General features: G+C 37.0%; 1 protein-coding gene across 1 annotated transcript; it reads right to left on the minus strand.

Moving 5' to 3' along the window:
• Positions 1-5297: 5297 nt before the first annotated feature.
• Positions 5298-16309, minus strand: LOC149783400 (uncharacterized). Its single transcript, XM_089931630.1, has 3 exons — positions 15692-16309; positions 6411-7094; positions 5298-5584 (listed from the first exon to the last, which is right to left on the minus strand). The coding sequence occupies exons 1-3, from the start codon at positions 16161-16163 to the stop codon at positions 5577-5579; spliced, it is 1164 nt and encodes a 387-aa protein (XP_089787756.1). The 5' UTR covers positions 16164-16309; the 3' UTR covers positions 5298-5576.
• Positions 16310-17570: the final 1261 nt, after the last annotated feature.

Below are 17570 nucleotides of genomic sequence, written 5' to 3' on the forward strand. Positions count from 1 at the left end.
TGCCTAGAAACTCTCTTGACGTACGGAATAGACGCCAAGAACACCCATCTCAATGCATGCATGCGATGTCAACCTGATGATGTGGACGATTTTAACGAAACCGAAACGGGTTCATCCACAAAAAACAATGAGGGATTTGTAGAACGATGAGACAAAAATCAAAGACGGAAAGAATCTAGAACTAATGGATCGTTTGCATTTGGACATATGGTTGCAAGTGAAATATTTGCTGAACGGTGTAAATATTCGCTTGAGACTGCATCTCAGCAGTACCGCTTTCAATTTCTTGGCTGATAGTGCTTCCGTCAATCCCAAAAGCAAAATCGAGGAGGCCAAACTCTACGAACGACGCGTGGAAGTGTTATCTAAAGTGGGAAACGATATCAGTCACACTTTGAGGAGAACGACCGTCAAGTATCCAATACGACGCGTGGAAGTGAAAACGTTCACCATTCCCGCTAGCCATCATTCCATGATCGAAGATCATCTGTTCCATTGACAGTTACCCAAGCGTTTAATCCTTGGTATAGTCGAGAATTCAGCCTTCAACGGAGCCTTCACTAAAAATTCAACTTTCAACACTTCGACGTGAAGGAAATCGAAGTCAGTCGCGATTGCAAGACCTTGTGTACCCGACCTTTCGAGCCTGACTTTGAGAAGAAGAATTACTTGAGATCGTACTTGTCCCTGTACGAAGCCACCGGACAGTTAGGAACCAACACCAGTCACGGTATTACATACGAAGATTATGCAGGAGGCTATGCTTTTGGGCTTTTGATTTCACCCCTGACTAGGGCAGTGACGAGGGACACTTCCACCCTATAAAATCTGGCCAGATTCGAGTGGAACTTCAGTTTGCAAAAGAGCTGTCTGCGACAGTAAACGTCATCCTGTACGCGGTATTCGATAATACCATAGATATCAACAGTCTGAGAGAAGTCATTCTAGACCATTAGAAGTCAAGCAAGTATGTTATCCCTCTTTACCTAGTGGAGAAACTTTGGACATGGAATGTGAGGAGACTGCGGAAGAAGAATCCCAAGACAAAGACGAAGAAGTCATCACGATGAGGTCACGATGGCCAGAACAAGAAGCCCATTTAGTCTCCTGTTTTGCTACAGTCCTGGTAGATGAAATTAAGGAATTGATCAAGAATGATTGCTGTAGATGACAAAACGATCATCCCAGTCAAATTCTACACGATAAATGCCTGATGTTGAGTCAAGAAGCAAAATTGGACGAGTATCTGAAAAAAGCTTGGAGTCTCATCGAGATAGAAGACGTGTTTCATCAGTGGTATAAAGGCTTGCGTGAACATTCTTGTCCTCCATTAACGCCTCTGGACATCCGTCGCATAGACACCGTCGTTAACCAGGGTCCGAAATCGGAACTCGTACCCTTTTCTTGTCAGACATTTTCCAAGAGAAAATCCGGATCGAATTGATCCTTTATCATTACCTGTGAAGAAAAAAACCACACAAACATGGATACCTGGGAATATTGCAATCTTTTGAACCACAGTTCGTATACTGCTTCTTGGAATCCTGTCGTATGTGCTAAAGATGAACTCCCTCATCGCAAACCTCAAGACCATCAAGCTTATGTGATCAAAACGGACAACAGTCATCTCCCAGGAACCCACTTGGTAGCCGTCTACTTTCCTCATGAAGGATGTGTAGAGTATTTTGATTCGTATGGATTACCCACTTTGGAAGACGATATCATTGACTTTATGAGAAGAAATGCTCAGACCACACGATTCAATAATGTGAAATTACAAGGCACAGATTACTTGGTGTGTAGAAAATATTGTGTGTATTTTCTGCATCACCGCAGTCTGGGATATTATTTAGAACATTTAGTGACTTATTTTGGTCGTCGTTCTTCTAGAAACGATGAGAACGTAGATCGATGGTTTTGTGACACGTATGCTTATCTTTCTTCTTTAGCTAGGAAACGTATTGTCCATCAATGGCCCAATCACTTCCAACAGAAGAAATCACATTATCATTCACAACGTTGTCAGCCCTGTCCAAAAAATTCTTAGTTATTTGAGAAAAAATGTTTGTTATTTGAGAAAATGTTTAATGTTATATTGAATGATTAATGTTACAATTTCATTGTTACTTGTTAAGTGATTTAAGTAAAAATGTGTTTTGAAGAAAAAAATGGCTTTGTCGTTTGTTTTGCTATAGGTATCATGATTCATGCTCTTTGACTTCTCTCTATCCCTCACATCACACTATTTGAACGTTCCGACTCGAAAACCGTGCAGGGATGTTTTCACTCAAGTCCGTGCTTTGACCATAAAAACGGCACAGTCTCCAGTCTGACCATCCATTGTCGGCTCATCCTCCTACGAACATGTACTCAAGACTAGCTAAGCTGAACGAAGCCTACGTGAATTTGCATTTGTCAGACAAGGTGTGATACCGAAGCCTGAAGAGATAGAGAATGTTAGAATGTTAAAAGTCACTGAAGACCGGATGGAAGAGCTCTTCAGAAAAAAAATTAACAGGGAGAAAGAAGAATGGACGGAGAAGTACAGACTTCAGAAACAGCAGAGAGAACAGAAAGAGAGCAGCAGCAACAACAGAAGCAGCAGCAACCTGAACCTGACAGAGGTTTTGTCGACTGTCGTGTCGATACCAAAGAGTTCTCCTCTTTACGAAGAAGCAGACCTTATCCTGTGAGAAAGCCTGTCGTCAGAGAAGGCCGCAATCTTAGACCCTAAAAGATGACCATAGCTTCAATTTCAGACAAACAACAGCCCTTTTCAGGGCTACCCCATACTCTAGAAAAGAAATAACATTCCATTTCCTATGATAAGTTAGAAAAATTTCAAGTGCGTGTATAAGCACATGAATTCTTTATCTTGTTTAGAAAGTGAGATTATAAGCATTTTCTTCAAGGGGTTAATTAAATTGTTTTAAAATAGTGATGCGTAGTAAAAAAGTGAGTGTTTCTTTTAGGTCCGCGCGTTTTTAGGTAATGATCTAGGTAATATAAGTTTTGGGTCTCAAGGGATGGTTTCCTTCAAGTCCGTGCTTTTCATATAAATACAAAATAATTCGGCAGTCTAGCTACCCCTGTTGATTGATTAAGAAGAAAAATTGAGCAGTAGTCTTAAAAAGGTGATCGAACTCCAGATGCACCTGGAATATGCCAGGCAGCTCCTGAACGAGCTGACCCAAGAAGCCTTAGAAGAAAGAGAAAGAACAGAAAAAGAAAAAGAGGAAAAGAAAAAGAAAGTGGAACGGGAGCAGAAAAGTCCAATCTTGTCCCACCGGATCATGAGGCACACCAAAGAAGTCAAGCCTATGGCGAGGGCACCGCCCCAGCAGCAAACACCACAGTTACTACCAGCACCAAGACCCATGGAATTGGAGAGCAAAGACAAGCGTGGGAGCCTCAACGTTTACAACATCCACGGATGAATAATAGACAAAGGAGACAACAAATTTTCACTATCCCTCAAACGGAGAACTGGGATAATGAAGCTACTCAAGCTCCATCTGCACTTCCAACCACAAGAATACATTGGGAAAATGACTCGAGCGTCGATGTGTCTGTGGTGCTCGGCCTGGGAGATGTCATAATTAGCCAGGTGCATCTTAAATTAGAAACAACAGCCCTTTTCAGGGCTAGCCAAAACTCTAGAAAATAAATAGTAATCAATTTGCCAATGTTTGGATGTGTAGTAGTGTGAAAATAAACACTCATTCCTTTCCTGGTGTGATTGTATGTGTTTATGTGTGTGATTATAAGCGCTCTCGTACGTCTGTGTGTATAGTTCATTATGGGCTTGATTTTGCTGCTTTGCGTGTGTTGATAGGATATTATGGTTAGTGTTTTGTTGCTTTGAGTGTGTGGATAGTATATTTTGGTTTTGTTTTTTGCTGCTTAGTGTGTGTGGATAGTAGATTATGATCTGACTTTTGCTGCTTTCCGCGTATGGATATTAGATAGTGGTTAGTTTTTTGTTGCTTCCCGTGTCTTAATAGTATATTTGGGTTTGATTTTGCTGCTTCCCGTTTGTGAATAGTATATTATGGTTATGTTTTTGCTGTCTCATTACGTTAGTGTGGATAGTAGATAATATGAGAAGAGAAAAGTAGGGATGTTTTCCTTCACGTCTGTGCTTTTCATTTAAGAACGCATAGCGTACGTCGTTCGCGCCTTTCAATGGAATAACGACAAAGAAGATGGTGGCTGCATCGGAGATGCTGAATAAGTTGATAGGCGTCTATTATTGGATATTATATATTATGTTTGTAATGGAAAAGACAGAAAGAATTTAAGTTAGAAAAGTGTCTGGACTATGCTAATAGTCTAAAGGAAGCAAAAGAGTTGATAAAAGGATGATGGAAGAGGAGAAAAAGAGGTTAAGAGGCTTGATTCATCCTATCTATGAGAGAGTGGGATCACTCAAGGAGGCCATATATCATCTCACAAGAGTCAGGGGCTTCCTGGAAAACATTTTGGCATGACGTCAGTGGTCATTCATAAAATGGGAGGAAGTCAGGTGCAGAAAGCTAAGAACAGATGACGAAAGTGATGAGAGAAGAAGTTAAGAAGATCAAAGACAACTGGACAGAAGAGAGAAAAGAACGAGAAAACAACACGATAAAGGAAGAGTTTGAGAGTCTCAATCTGAATTGGATCAAAGTCCAGTAGAAGTTCTGAGCATTGGGTCATCCTGACTGAATGCCAGAGTAGGAGAAGAAGAAGAAAGGAATGATGGAAAAAGTGAGAACTTGGTGGAAGAAGTGGAGGAAATAGAAGAAGAAGCAGAAGAAGAAGAAACCAAAGGCCCTTTCCAGGGCCAATCATATGCCTCGAAAAGAAATTAACCTTCATGCCTAATTTCATTTTTCTTTTTTTAAATGTCTGTTGTATATTGCCTGTGTTCTATCCAACTCCCATATTCAAATTCCCCATGTTCAATTCCCCTTGTCGCTATATTGCCGGTCCTGTATTCCCCATGTTAAATTCCCCTTGTCCCTATAGTGCCGGACCTGTATTCCCCATTTTTAATTCCCCTTGTCCCTATAGTGCCGGGCCTGTATTTCCATGTTAAATTTCCTTTTTCCCTATAGTGCTGGGAAAATGTTTTTAATGATAAGTCCCATTGTCCCTCTATCGCCCCATTCACTACTCATACTCTAACCCCGATTTCCCAGCATATTTTACTTACCTTTCCAAAGAGTTTGCAATGTAGTACTGTGAAATGGATTATGACGCTGTGTGAGTGCATTATATCTTTTGTTTTCACTCGACGTACAATACAACAATAGTTTTCTTTCATTATGCTTTATTAAACATCGTTTAAGCTAATGCGAAACACACATTGATACTGATTTTGAACTGAACTATAACACTGACAGTCATACATGAGAACCATTTCATATTAGAAATATGCACCTAGATTCTGCTAAAGACAATATTATAAAGTTTGAGTCTGAGATTAAATTTATATATATTAATATTGTCGTTCATAATTCGATTGGTTAACATTTTGTAGAAAACGTTCATCATCAGCGTGTATACTTCGGCCGAATTCCTTCAAGAAATCTTCATGCATCTGAAAAAGATATATGACATACGTAAAAGATCCAACCTTAATATATATGGACATATAAAGGAACTCGGAAACATACTGACATGGACCTTATGAATAAATTTAGAACACAAAAACGGCAGCCCACGATGAATGGAACAATAACACGAACCAAAAAATGTACTCGAGTGGAGATCAAATGTTATTTTTTCTTTTTTTTCTACACACGTTTCCATGGCAACAAAGAAACGTAATAATGGAAATTACCAGCATTCAAATAAATCAGTAAATACTTGGTGAATGGTCTTGCTTTTTCTAAAAAAGACCAAAATGTAAATAGTGACATATGATTTGGTACATAACATAAATAAAACCTTTTATAAGTCTACATTTTATTTTCAAGAAATATATACCTGTTTACAAACGGCATATTTTAATAATACAACCTTATCGTATTTTCAGCACTACTTTTAAAGCAACCAATTCACCGAAAATTGTGAAGAAAGTTCAGATAATGAAGATCATACCATTAATATTATGTATTTCTTTGGGGTTATTTATATTGTACACACTCAATTTCTTTAGTCGATTTATGGGTATGGTCGTCGTTTGTGTACCTGCTGATAATCGTTTGATGATTTTGTGAGTTTCTGATAATCGTACTTTTTGTGTCTGAAATCAATGTCAGCATATTTTCTTCAAATTAATTTTGAGCTATTTTTACCATCTAATGGACCAAATTTATTTACGCGTTTAAGGGCAGATCCGGAAAAGTATCATAAAACTTTTGTTTAAGGGTCTTAAAATCGCGAATAATCCCACAAACAGGAAGCCCCTATTCAGTACTTACCGAATCTGAAGCCAATGGAAGCACCAGACATCATCGGGAATGAGTCTCTGCTGACATAACCCCCACAACCTCCCATGTGCATCTCAAACTCAAGGAAGTACGTTTGGGGTAGGTAGCGGAACGATGGCGTATATGTTGCCTTTGTGATCCAAGCGTCCACCACCGTTGTGATGCAGCATCGCTTGTAGTAATTATTCGGAATAAGATTGTATGGGTTGGCAAAAAAGGCCAGATAGGAGTTTGGATTGGCGTCACAGTTGGTGAAAGTAATGTCCTCTCCTGCGGCCTGGTAGCCTTGTGTTGATTTGCTTCTTGCGTAGGATTCTGGTAAAAATCCAAGGTAGATGTACGGTTTTAATGCTGCATTCAATGGAATCTGGAACCCATCAGCTTTGCTAAGTTGAAAACTTAATGGGTACCTGTACCTGAATGCTGAATGAGGAGCTATCTCGACATCTTTTTGTATTCCATCTTTTTGACGGTGGCGCACAATAACGTGACTTCTGTCTGTATATAAATCTAAGAGGCTGTTGAGAACGTTCAAACCTTCTCTGGATACAAAGGTATAGCCATGCCCATCGTAAAAGTCACAAAAGACGGAAACGTTTTCGCCGGTTGATGTCCATAACTGATATTCTCCTGATGCCGGATTATTAGACGCCCGGTAAATGTTTTTGCATGACCCTGCAAAAGTTGAAATGGGAAAGTGAATTATTCGCTTTTGAATAGAGATTGCACACGTTTGCTTAGCATTTACTTGTTGTGTGTTTTTCTGTTTCTTACATCTTGGGTATTTTGGTGTTCATGTGGTTTTTATTTATTCTCCAAACCAAATTGTTAATCTTGGATAGTTTCTAATTTTGTGTACGTTGTTGTAGAGTTCATAGACTCTGTAAAAAGGCAGCCACATTATTTCGACAAATCACAACATACACATAACAAGTTAGAACTCATTTCAGATTTATTTTTCAAAGATTTTGTCCGCAATTAATGATAAATAATATAATTCGTATCTAAATCGTTAGAATCTAAGGTGTTGTTCACAAGGTAAGAAGTTTGTAGATATTTGTAACGGAATTGCACCTAATGATGGAAACACCAACGTTTGGAGTAGCAGAAATAGGATTGACTAAATTAATAACAAGTTGACCTTCAACCGTCATTAATGTGATGACATGGATAGAAACACTTCTAACGAAAACATTTTGGTAGCGCAATACCAAAAAACTACTAATGAAAGAGTGAAAATGACGTAATTGGCGTTAAGTTTGTAAGCAAATATATCTATCTATCTATCTATCTATCAAAATGCTACACACATATACACCTTTATCTTTCTTTTGGTAGGTAAAATTGATATATACTACATCAATTAAAACAGTAATGTGTTGTCTTCATGCAACACCTTCATGCAACATCTTCATGCACCATGAACACATTTAAACTAATTCACTAGTTCCCAAACTTGTTCTGGCCACTGTCCCCTTGGTTATCCTAAGCGCCCACCTACCTTACCCAATGCAAAGCATTATTCAACATTAGTGACCCATAGGTTGTCTCGTTTTGGAAATCACTGATCTAAGTGTTAATATGATTATACTTTAAATCATACGATTAAGCAAATGTTTGATATGAAGCAGTCGTTTGCACTTTCATTATATGCATACTTTGTAGAAAATGTGTATATTGTATGAGTCTCTAAAATATCATAAATACTTTGCATGGTACAAACAACCTTTAGTCTAAGCCAGCAATTACCGGCGGTTTGAAACAAAACTCTTCACAAATCATTCTCAGGTGTAAGGTTATGACCCAGTCCACATTTTCCCTAAGTGTGATGCCGCACAGGTTTCATTCCCTTCCTGTGACATTTATATCCATCTCAGATCAAGATATCAAAACTTCAGAATATAGAGTACACGTTCATTGTTTAGACGAGTCTACTGGAAATGTTTTTATTTAAATTTGATATTGGTCTTTCACCTGTGACTCTTTACCTAAGGCTTGTAACAAAAATCATCACAGTGTATGCCCTTGCATGTTTGGAATTATATATTTTGCAGGTAGTGTTCACGCTTACTGCTTCCTAAATGTGACGTAAACCTAACATAACCACATTGTGATTACTTAGCGACAACAACCGGTTTACACAGTGCACCCGCACATAATGTCAGTTTAATGGTATCAACCAGTTTACACAGTGCCTACCCACACAATGTCAGTTTATCATCAACAACCGATTTACACAGTGCGTTCACACATAATGGTAGCTTGGTTGTGATACTCTCTCTCTCCTCTAATTCCATATCAAATTCCTTTAATCCTAATTGCCGCGACACTAAATGACCTCGTTCCGTTGCTGAATGACATCAAACTAAAGCAATGCATAGTCTGATCCACCCTTTAAAGTAATCTCCCAACCATAACAGCACTAACATTATATTTTTAATACAATTGTTGTATGATGTTGCGTTTTCATTACATTGACGATATATTGGATGTATGATGATGAACCTTGATTACATTCTCCACTACTAGCCAAGCTACACATTGTCAATAACAGTTTCTGATTGGCCCATCCTAGCAATGTTAAAACAAGTTTAAGGTCAACAATCAATGCAAAGAATTAGGTTTAAGAGTTATTTTTTTAAAACTGGTTTCGATTCTCAAATGTTGCACATGTTGCACATGTTGCACGCGCAGTTACGTTGATATAAATGTGGACCTACTATATCATCAGTGGCTTGTTGTGATGAAATTTCCTGGCTTTTCATGAGTACACATACATGCAAATAATTCATCAACAACAAAAGTTAACAATCTCCAACAATTGAAATGCACATGTCCGGTTTAACGGTTGATAAGTGTTAGGGACCCACACTTTATCTGGCTCATTGACAAAAGTGGATCGTCCTGATGGATCACATTGGCGAGACAAATGGCCACGGATAATAAAGAGGGTGGCCTGTGACTTTTGACAGCAGTTCAAAAAGGCATAACAATAATTTCCATGTAGTCCTTGTTATTGGGAAACTAGTGCGCAGGAACATTTTGGTTGAGGTCGCTTTTTTGCGCTACATCGCAAAGAAGTGTTTAATGTGTATTGTATGTACACTAGAACGGATGTGAGCATGATTCAATGTTGGGAAGTTCCCGTATTATAATGCAGCAATCTTATTTCAGAAACAAACTCAACTTGCCAGATTGCATGTAGATCATTATGCAATTCGACCTACTACGACAAAGCAAAGATGAATGCGCTGTACAAATTTAGCATCTCTAGAGGAGACTAAATATCAATATCTTTGCAGTGCTTCTTGTTAAAGATCGTTCATTGCCACCATTATTAATATTAAATATGGCAAAACATATTGAAAGACTGTTTTTTTAATTGACTCGTTCGTTTCCATTATACCAATATGAATATTTATACAGGATGTATGATCCAATCCTTAAAACCAGTTGCAAAAGATAACGAGAGAGAGAGAGAGAGAGAGAGAGAGAGAGAGATGTTGATACTGTTAGTGTGATTATTAGGTTTTACTTATTTGTTTACTTATTCATTTATTTATTATTATTATTATTATTACTATTATTATTATCAGTATTTTCAACAATAGATAATGGAGAATAAAAGTATTGTACAAACAAGGTAATGCTAATGAAGATATTATTTAATACAATTAGCCATTACAAATAATACAATCACAACAGTAATGATCATATGAGTGAGCTTCCTAGTGTTTATAAACATAATAATGTAAGCAGAGATGAGTTTATTTATGCGTTTAGGTTACCATGTAAACCACACGTGTATACAGGGTGGGTTATATGCTACAAATAGACCGCCCTCCCACCCCTACACACTCGCAATCAAATGAGCAATAGTCTTAATTTTGCGGCTTGTTGTTCTTCTTCTCTTTGGGTTATATGCCTTATTTCATATGATGATATTGTTATTCATGACACAACGAACCACTGTGGGGTTAAAGTGGTCAAATTCAGACAGAAAAGACATTTTTCCCTATTTTCCCTCCCTGAGTGAAATCGAAAAATGGCCGCCAAAATGTTCAATGAAAACGAAAAATTCCAGAAGGCGGGGTTATAATAGTTTTCCCTTGATAGCAGCCAATCAGTAAAGAGAATACTGAACATTAATTTCACGGGCTTATTTAGACCAACCACATTCACATAAAGTGATATGTAACACGTTGTCATATCGAACTTGTGAGACTGCACTTACTATAGAAAAACTAAATCAACTGTGCGATAAGGTTGAATAACAAGGGACTAAAGTGGTAGGTTACGAATGATTGTACTTAAATGATAGGCTAAGTAAGAATGCGCCGATACAGAATAGTAGGAAATGGTTTAGATATTGCTGTCATTATTCATTTGAAAGTTGTAATTGTCCTTCTGTTTGATGTGGTTTATAGTTACTCAGGTCTTGCAATAATTATAGGTTACTGCATTAATATGTTGAAAATACAAACTCGTTTCTCCGCAAGGTCGTGCAGTATTTTTGCAGAAAACAATGAGTTCATTCACAACTGTATATTCATCAATACACAATAGAAATATGCATTCTCACATAGCTCCACCCAGGTACCGTTTAACTTAGTCTTGTGATCTCTACCTCTTTTGAAAAACAATTGTCGCTTTGGTCTACTTAAAATTGAATTTTGAGTGATATTGTGAAAGAATACGAATGGATTTTGTTTATTTGATCCAACTTATATCTGCCTTTCCGATTATGACAGGCTGGATAATTGCGTCACTTCAATGAAGTTAGATGAATGGAGTCAACTGTAAATGGAGGCTACTCGAACTTCCAGTACAGCTTATGTGTGTGTCATAGTTCGCAGGACATGTCGGTCGGATTTGAAGAATTAAGAAAGTACAATTTGGCGAAATTCAAGATGCAGTAATGTAGGTATTGTTATTACCATTCTTATTACCTCCAAACGAAAACATGATAATGCCCTGTTACTTGCATCTCGCCGTTGGAGGGACCCCAGCTATGACATGTATCATAAAGTGTGTCTACTATCGGTAGCCTAACATTGTGTCAACATAGTTACACGGGGAATATGGAAAAGCAGTTGTTATGTTGCACTCTATTTACCTAGCAGGAATAAAATTACTAACTCCGAGGCTCTAAGTTTCCTACCAAAACATTCAGCTGCATGTTGTTCTTGAATCTAATATGTTGACATACTTGAAAATGGTACGTCTTTGATATGCATTAGTTTCCATGTTATAATTTGATAGACCATAGAGAGCTCTTGTCATATATTTAAACATTCTAGTTGCGAAACTATATGAATAGTCTTCTAAATAATTGTTAAATGAACAGAACGGTATTTTCAATTACTGCGTATCAAGTCTTTTATTGACATTGCTAATATCATGTTGATTAATTTGCATGCTTGAAAATTTCCTTTCTGACTCAGTAAAACCATCTACATCATTAAATATATCACCTATACTTTCAAATGGATGAAACACTTGCTCCAGTACATTTACAAATAAATGTAATCAATCAAAACTTAAAGAGTCTACTACACAAGTGTACATTGGTTGTTTACAAAGTAGTTCCTAATATACTATTTTAGCTTTACACACACATACGTACAGTATAAAGGTGTTAACTGTCACAAAATGTTGCAAGATTCTGACAACGTAATGATAATGGAGACAAACATGAGCATATAATAATAACATATCGGAAAGGAAACTTTAAAAAAATATGAAGTGAGATGCGGCAGTTCAACAAGGTTTTTAAAATTGTGCATTTTTTTTGCATAGTGGTATCTTGTGTATGACATGCGGGAAAATGCGATAGGAACCCTTGCATTGCATACTTAAGGTTTTTAAAGAAGTCACATTTCGCGTATATCCGGACATTCAAACCTGTTTCAAAATAGAGTGCTTATCGTTAGTATGCCTTGTTTAAACGGAAACAAGACGAGCTGCCTTAAGTTGAACTTTCCAAGTCATTAAATCTATATCATGACAATACTTTAGATCCATTTTCTACTACTTGACGAATTTAAGTTATGTTGCTCTTATTATTATTTTTGATAGCATGAGCTTGAAGATTTTGAGGCACCTTACACATTTTGAGCAGCATTCAACAAGGTTCACGATATGGTTTAACTACAACCGTTGGTCACCAAGCAACGTAACGAGCCAGAATACACCTGCAGATAGATAGATAGATAGATAGATAGACAGACAGACAGACAGATGGTTGAATGTCACGCTGACTGCGACAGTATGTACTGCGAAATTATCTCTACAAAACGTTGCACCATTGCAGTGACTTAGCACCAGAACCGGATTATAATAGATATTAGCATTATGTATTCATTCTTTTCGATATGAGCCTAGCACAGGAAGGAGATTCAAAATATGCACACGCTTCATGTATGTAGTTTGCTTTAAAGCTCCAGTCAACGAATCTTTCCATTGTAGCCAACACCGCAGCCCAAAGGTTATAATTTGCATACTGTCACGTTCTCTCCATGTATCAACTGTGTACACTTCAATTGCATCTAAAGCTGACGCCATATACTCCCTCTATACAACGTATATTTTCCATAGGTGTCCATGAAACCCAGCTGAACTGGCCATTAATTCTCAAATTAAAAAGAATTTAGAATCTCAACATACAGTAGCCTTTCTAATATAATCTCTCACCTAATAGGGACATTCCCCATTGTTTCCACCAAAATGAAATTCCTACCTTATCGATAGGATCATTTAAACGATACATGTGTAATCTTGCGACTGTTAGAACAACTTACTTTTGGAACATTTTCTGTCAAACAGTGATGAACAGTATTAAAATCCTCAAAGCAGACAAAACGAAATCAAATAATTCCCCTAATTTGAAATTACACCTCCCAGGGCGTCTGTTAGAATAACCACGGTATTAACGTACTCGCACTAAATGCGAAATCTCTAATACAGCATTGGCTGCTTGGCCTATCTTTGCCCATACAAGCCCCTGATTTACAACCTTGATTAGGACACGTTTAATCAGGTATTCGTGACGAGATGAAGGTACTCGCGCAGCAGGCAATGGTAGCCCAGTCAGACCCATCTGGTTACCACTGTTCCCCCTGAGACTGATTCACAAGCCGCAAAATCGAATTCATTGTGATCACATTCACTCTTTGAATACGTATAATATTGCAAGCAGCCATTATTGTTTCCATTGATTTTGTTAATTATGATTTATGTTATAGTAATATGCGCAATATTTTAACGTAATACCTATTAATTTTACTCATCTAAGATTCCTTTGGCTCAATTTGCATATGTCAGTTTGTTTGTTTGTTCCTGTCTCTGTCTCTCATTCAACCTCGGCCCTTTCACCTGGTCGAATATAATGATGCTGGCTGCATATATCTTATAATCTTTTATCATACAATACATGTACCTTAAGGCATTTCTTGCCCACGGGGTGGAATGGCGGGTATATCTGTATTCAACATAGTATCTGTATCCATACAACAACACAAAGGGTATTTGGCAAATTAATAGGGAATGGCTCTAAAGTAAAATTCCAAAGTCTTTTAGATATGCCTTATGTCTAGCTTAAAATAGCGTACCTCGTCTGAAATGTATATTTCCCGTCAATGACAAATTCTTGAGTAATTCGCTCTGTAAAAAGACACATTCATTATCCTATGAGTATTCGGCAAGTGTTAAATGCACCGACTTATTTATCTTTGCATGACGGATAAATTCTGTATGATTATTAAATTGAAAGTCCACTTGTTTTCAGTATTATGATATAGGAGTGAGCCCTCCCTCCAACACACACTCACGCACATTAGGCCTAGTCATGGTTTAAATACGTAATTCAAAGTTCCCTTCTGTGTTCCAATATATACAGAGCGAAAACAGTAGTAACTATATAAGACATTTCAATGCAAGCGCCTGTAACTTCGTTTATAATATATAAGAAATCATGTAATAATTTAGAACACTCTCTTCTACATCCTATTGTATGACCCTTAGGCGAATGCCATATGTGTATGTGATTGAAAAATGGGGATTTTGATGGTATACAGGTTATGAGCTAGGGCCAGTGTACATCAGGCTCTTAAAGCAAATCCAATATATAACTCTGGAGCAAGTAGTAAGTATCAAGGTTTATTGATGGAGCGCGCACGTTCTGTGGATTTAGATGTACAACAGGAATAACGTCATTTACCATTTACCAAACAAGAAAAGAAAGGAAAAAATGCATTCCTCTATTATATCAAGCTGATGGACACAGTTATAAATTCGTTGTCAACACCTGCACATAATTCAGAACCATTTCCTCAGATTTCAATTTTCTCCAACTGTGCCGAGAGCAAAGATTTATATATTACGCATGCATGCACAAGAGTTTAGAACACCGAAATAAGAAAAATCGGACTTCCATAGCGTAATGGATTATACTAAAACCAAGGGCCAATTTTGTCGGGTTAATGAACGAATCTTTTTTGGCCTAGATTTAATAGCAGGGAATTTATTCTTTACAAACAGTTTTAGTCAATACATTTTCTCTTTTTTTATTATTTTTAGTAACTTGAATTCGTCAAAATTTAAAACTGAGAATATTTGCTTCTTTCATAACGCTTTATAGTTGATAATATATATTTCGTTTTGGTGGATTGTATGTGTAATATGCATATGTAAAGGGACGATGACCTGCCCAGCATATGTCCAGGTTCTCATTACCGAGTGTAAGGTCCGTTTACACATTTTGTCTGAAAAGTGACGCCTCCCATCCATGGACAAGTCGCCAAACAGTTCATTTTTGATACAATTACCTATCGTATACCTGATTAGATTGGACCTCATACTAAATTACGGACTTGCAAATGTCTATATATGTGAAATGGGTTTTTCGGACAGCTATGTGGTTCATATTCTAACGTTTTATTTTCATTTTTACCACGTTGTCATCAGCGGTTGACAGTCGATCTGATCCCAAAATCAATATACATTATTATTCTTCGATATCAGACATATACATCCAGACAGATGTTCTGAATACATGAGAACAATATACTGAATAAACCAATAGTATAAACTAATCCAAAGCTGACTTTAATCTAATGTGTTTTTGAGTCTTTATAAATGACTGCTTAGCCAAAACGATTCAGTATTTTGACATGATAACACGGTACATGCATAGCATTTCTCTTAACTTCTTTTTAGAAAATTATTCGCAGAAATAATTTGTAGCTGTGATAAATGATACATAATATACTTACTGTTCCGTGCATTTTGTTTTTCTTTAAATGTTGTAAAGTTTTCCACTTTCAACATCAGCTCTGCATATTTATTTTCAGTAGCAACAAGTTTCTTTTCAATAGTCTTTCGGTTTGCTTTCTCAGCTTGGAAAAATCTTTGCCATATCTGAAAATTATGTAAAGCACTTAAACCTGAAATAGATGATTTTTCTGTCACATTTTCTTTAATAAATCCAGCAGCTTTTTCTTCAAGACCCGTATCCTTACAATTACCCGTGCACTGATAAATGGCATGTTCCAATGTTTCAGTAAGACTATGTCTGTTCATACGTTCCTGAAGCAAGTCTTTGCGTAGGCTCACAAACTCTGCATCTAAGTTTAGCAGATCTTTCTCCAACCTCAGACGCTGTTTCTGGACTCCATTCCCAGATGAAATATAAGATACTGACGATAGAAGAAACAAAATTGCACATGCTAGCCTACGATTTTCCATGATTGGCCTTTAACAAATTTTATAATGTTCTCTCTGCTGTTTCAGTCATAAACGCTTGACATTAAATACGCTATACCATTATGTGACCAGTTTATAAGTGTGGCCCCTGCATGTGTTAGTGTGTGTACTGTATCCTGACAAGAACAGGAAGTGAATGATCTCGCAAGTCCCCTGTTGAATATATGAGAAAATATTTCATGAACTAAGAATTGTTAAGGAAGCTTGGTATAAAAAAAAACAATGTACATAAGTGGCAACCATATTTGTTGTACTTTTCTATTTTCCCCCAAAACCCGTATGTTTATAATGTTCACATCCTTCCCCCACCTCCACCCCCCATCCCCCCCACCCCAAAAAAAGACGTCTTACTGATGACACTGGACGATTTGGTCTTAAGTTCAGAGTTTTATAAGTAGGATTGCTGTTAGTCAGATTCCGGACATTATTGGTATCATCTACAAACCGTGTGCTTGACATTAAGGTTATAAAATATAGTCACAATTAGATTTTATCAGAAACTGCTCATCAGAGTTTGGTCAAATTTGACAGAAAATGATAAGGCATTTATATTTGCGTTCGTGTTTTGTTTTTTTTATCCACCTAATGTAAGAATGTTTCTGCAAATAACCAGTATGTGTTTGACCTAAGATAACTTGGCAAGCTTTGAATACCAATGTGTGTGTGTGTGTGTGTGTACATATGCAAATGAGCTTGTCTGCTTCTCTTATATCAAATAAAGCATCTACAAATTTTGTGAGACTAAATTTAAACAAATTATGCTATGAAAATTCATGACATCGAGCTTGTTTACTGGTTATCGATATGATGTAATTGAAATGATAATGTAGAGGCTAAAGTAACTTGAAACTTCAATCCACTAATCAATTCCAATTTGTGCGCATTGAGCTACCTTTTGTCCGTTATAAAGATGACAAACATTTCTTTTGCAGAAGGTTGTTAAAATTCAACGTATTTCTATAACCGTCCAATGAACATGTATGGGGGGGGGGGGATGTGTGACTCAGTCCGGCTCTATAGAGTTTAATAGTTATTCTTATATGGCCCCATGTCGGTTAGAAAATATACCTAGCAAAGATACTATTCTTTATTTCATCCCTAAGGCACTATCATTATTTCACGATTTAAGTTGTGTTGATGGCTAATGTTACTGTAACTACATAAATGGTACATAAGTAAATATACGTAAGCCTATGTGAACATCCGCGATACAATAAGAAAAATCTGAGTATATTAATATGCGTATTTCTGAAATTCACCAGTCCAAGAAAAATCTGAATATATTAATAGGCGTATTTCTGAAATTCACCAGTCCAAGAAAAACCTGAATATATTAATAGGCGTATTTCTGAAATTCACCAGTCCAAGAAAAATCTGAATATATGCATC

This window comes from Sinohyriopsis cumingii, chromosome 14, assembly GCF_028554795.1.
Source record: "Sinohyriopsis cumingii isolate HCF-2022 chromosome 14, ASM2855479v2, whole genome shotgun sequence".
NCBI lineage: Eukaryota > Metazoa > Mollusca > Bivalvia > Unionida > Unionidae > Sinohyriopsis > Sinohyriopsis cumingii.

Bases quoted from the DNA above. Each gene is read 5' to 3' on its own strand.
- LOC149783400 (XM_089931630.1), bottom strand. From the start codon at position 16,163: ATGGAAAATCGTAGGCTAGCATGTGCAATTTTGTTTCTTCTATCGTCA. The intron at 7,095-15,691 runs GTAAGTATATTA...CAACTTTTGCAG, and splicing joins AAAACAAAATGCACGGAACA to GGTCATGCAAAAACATTTAC.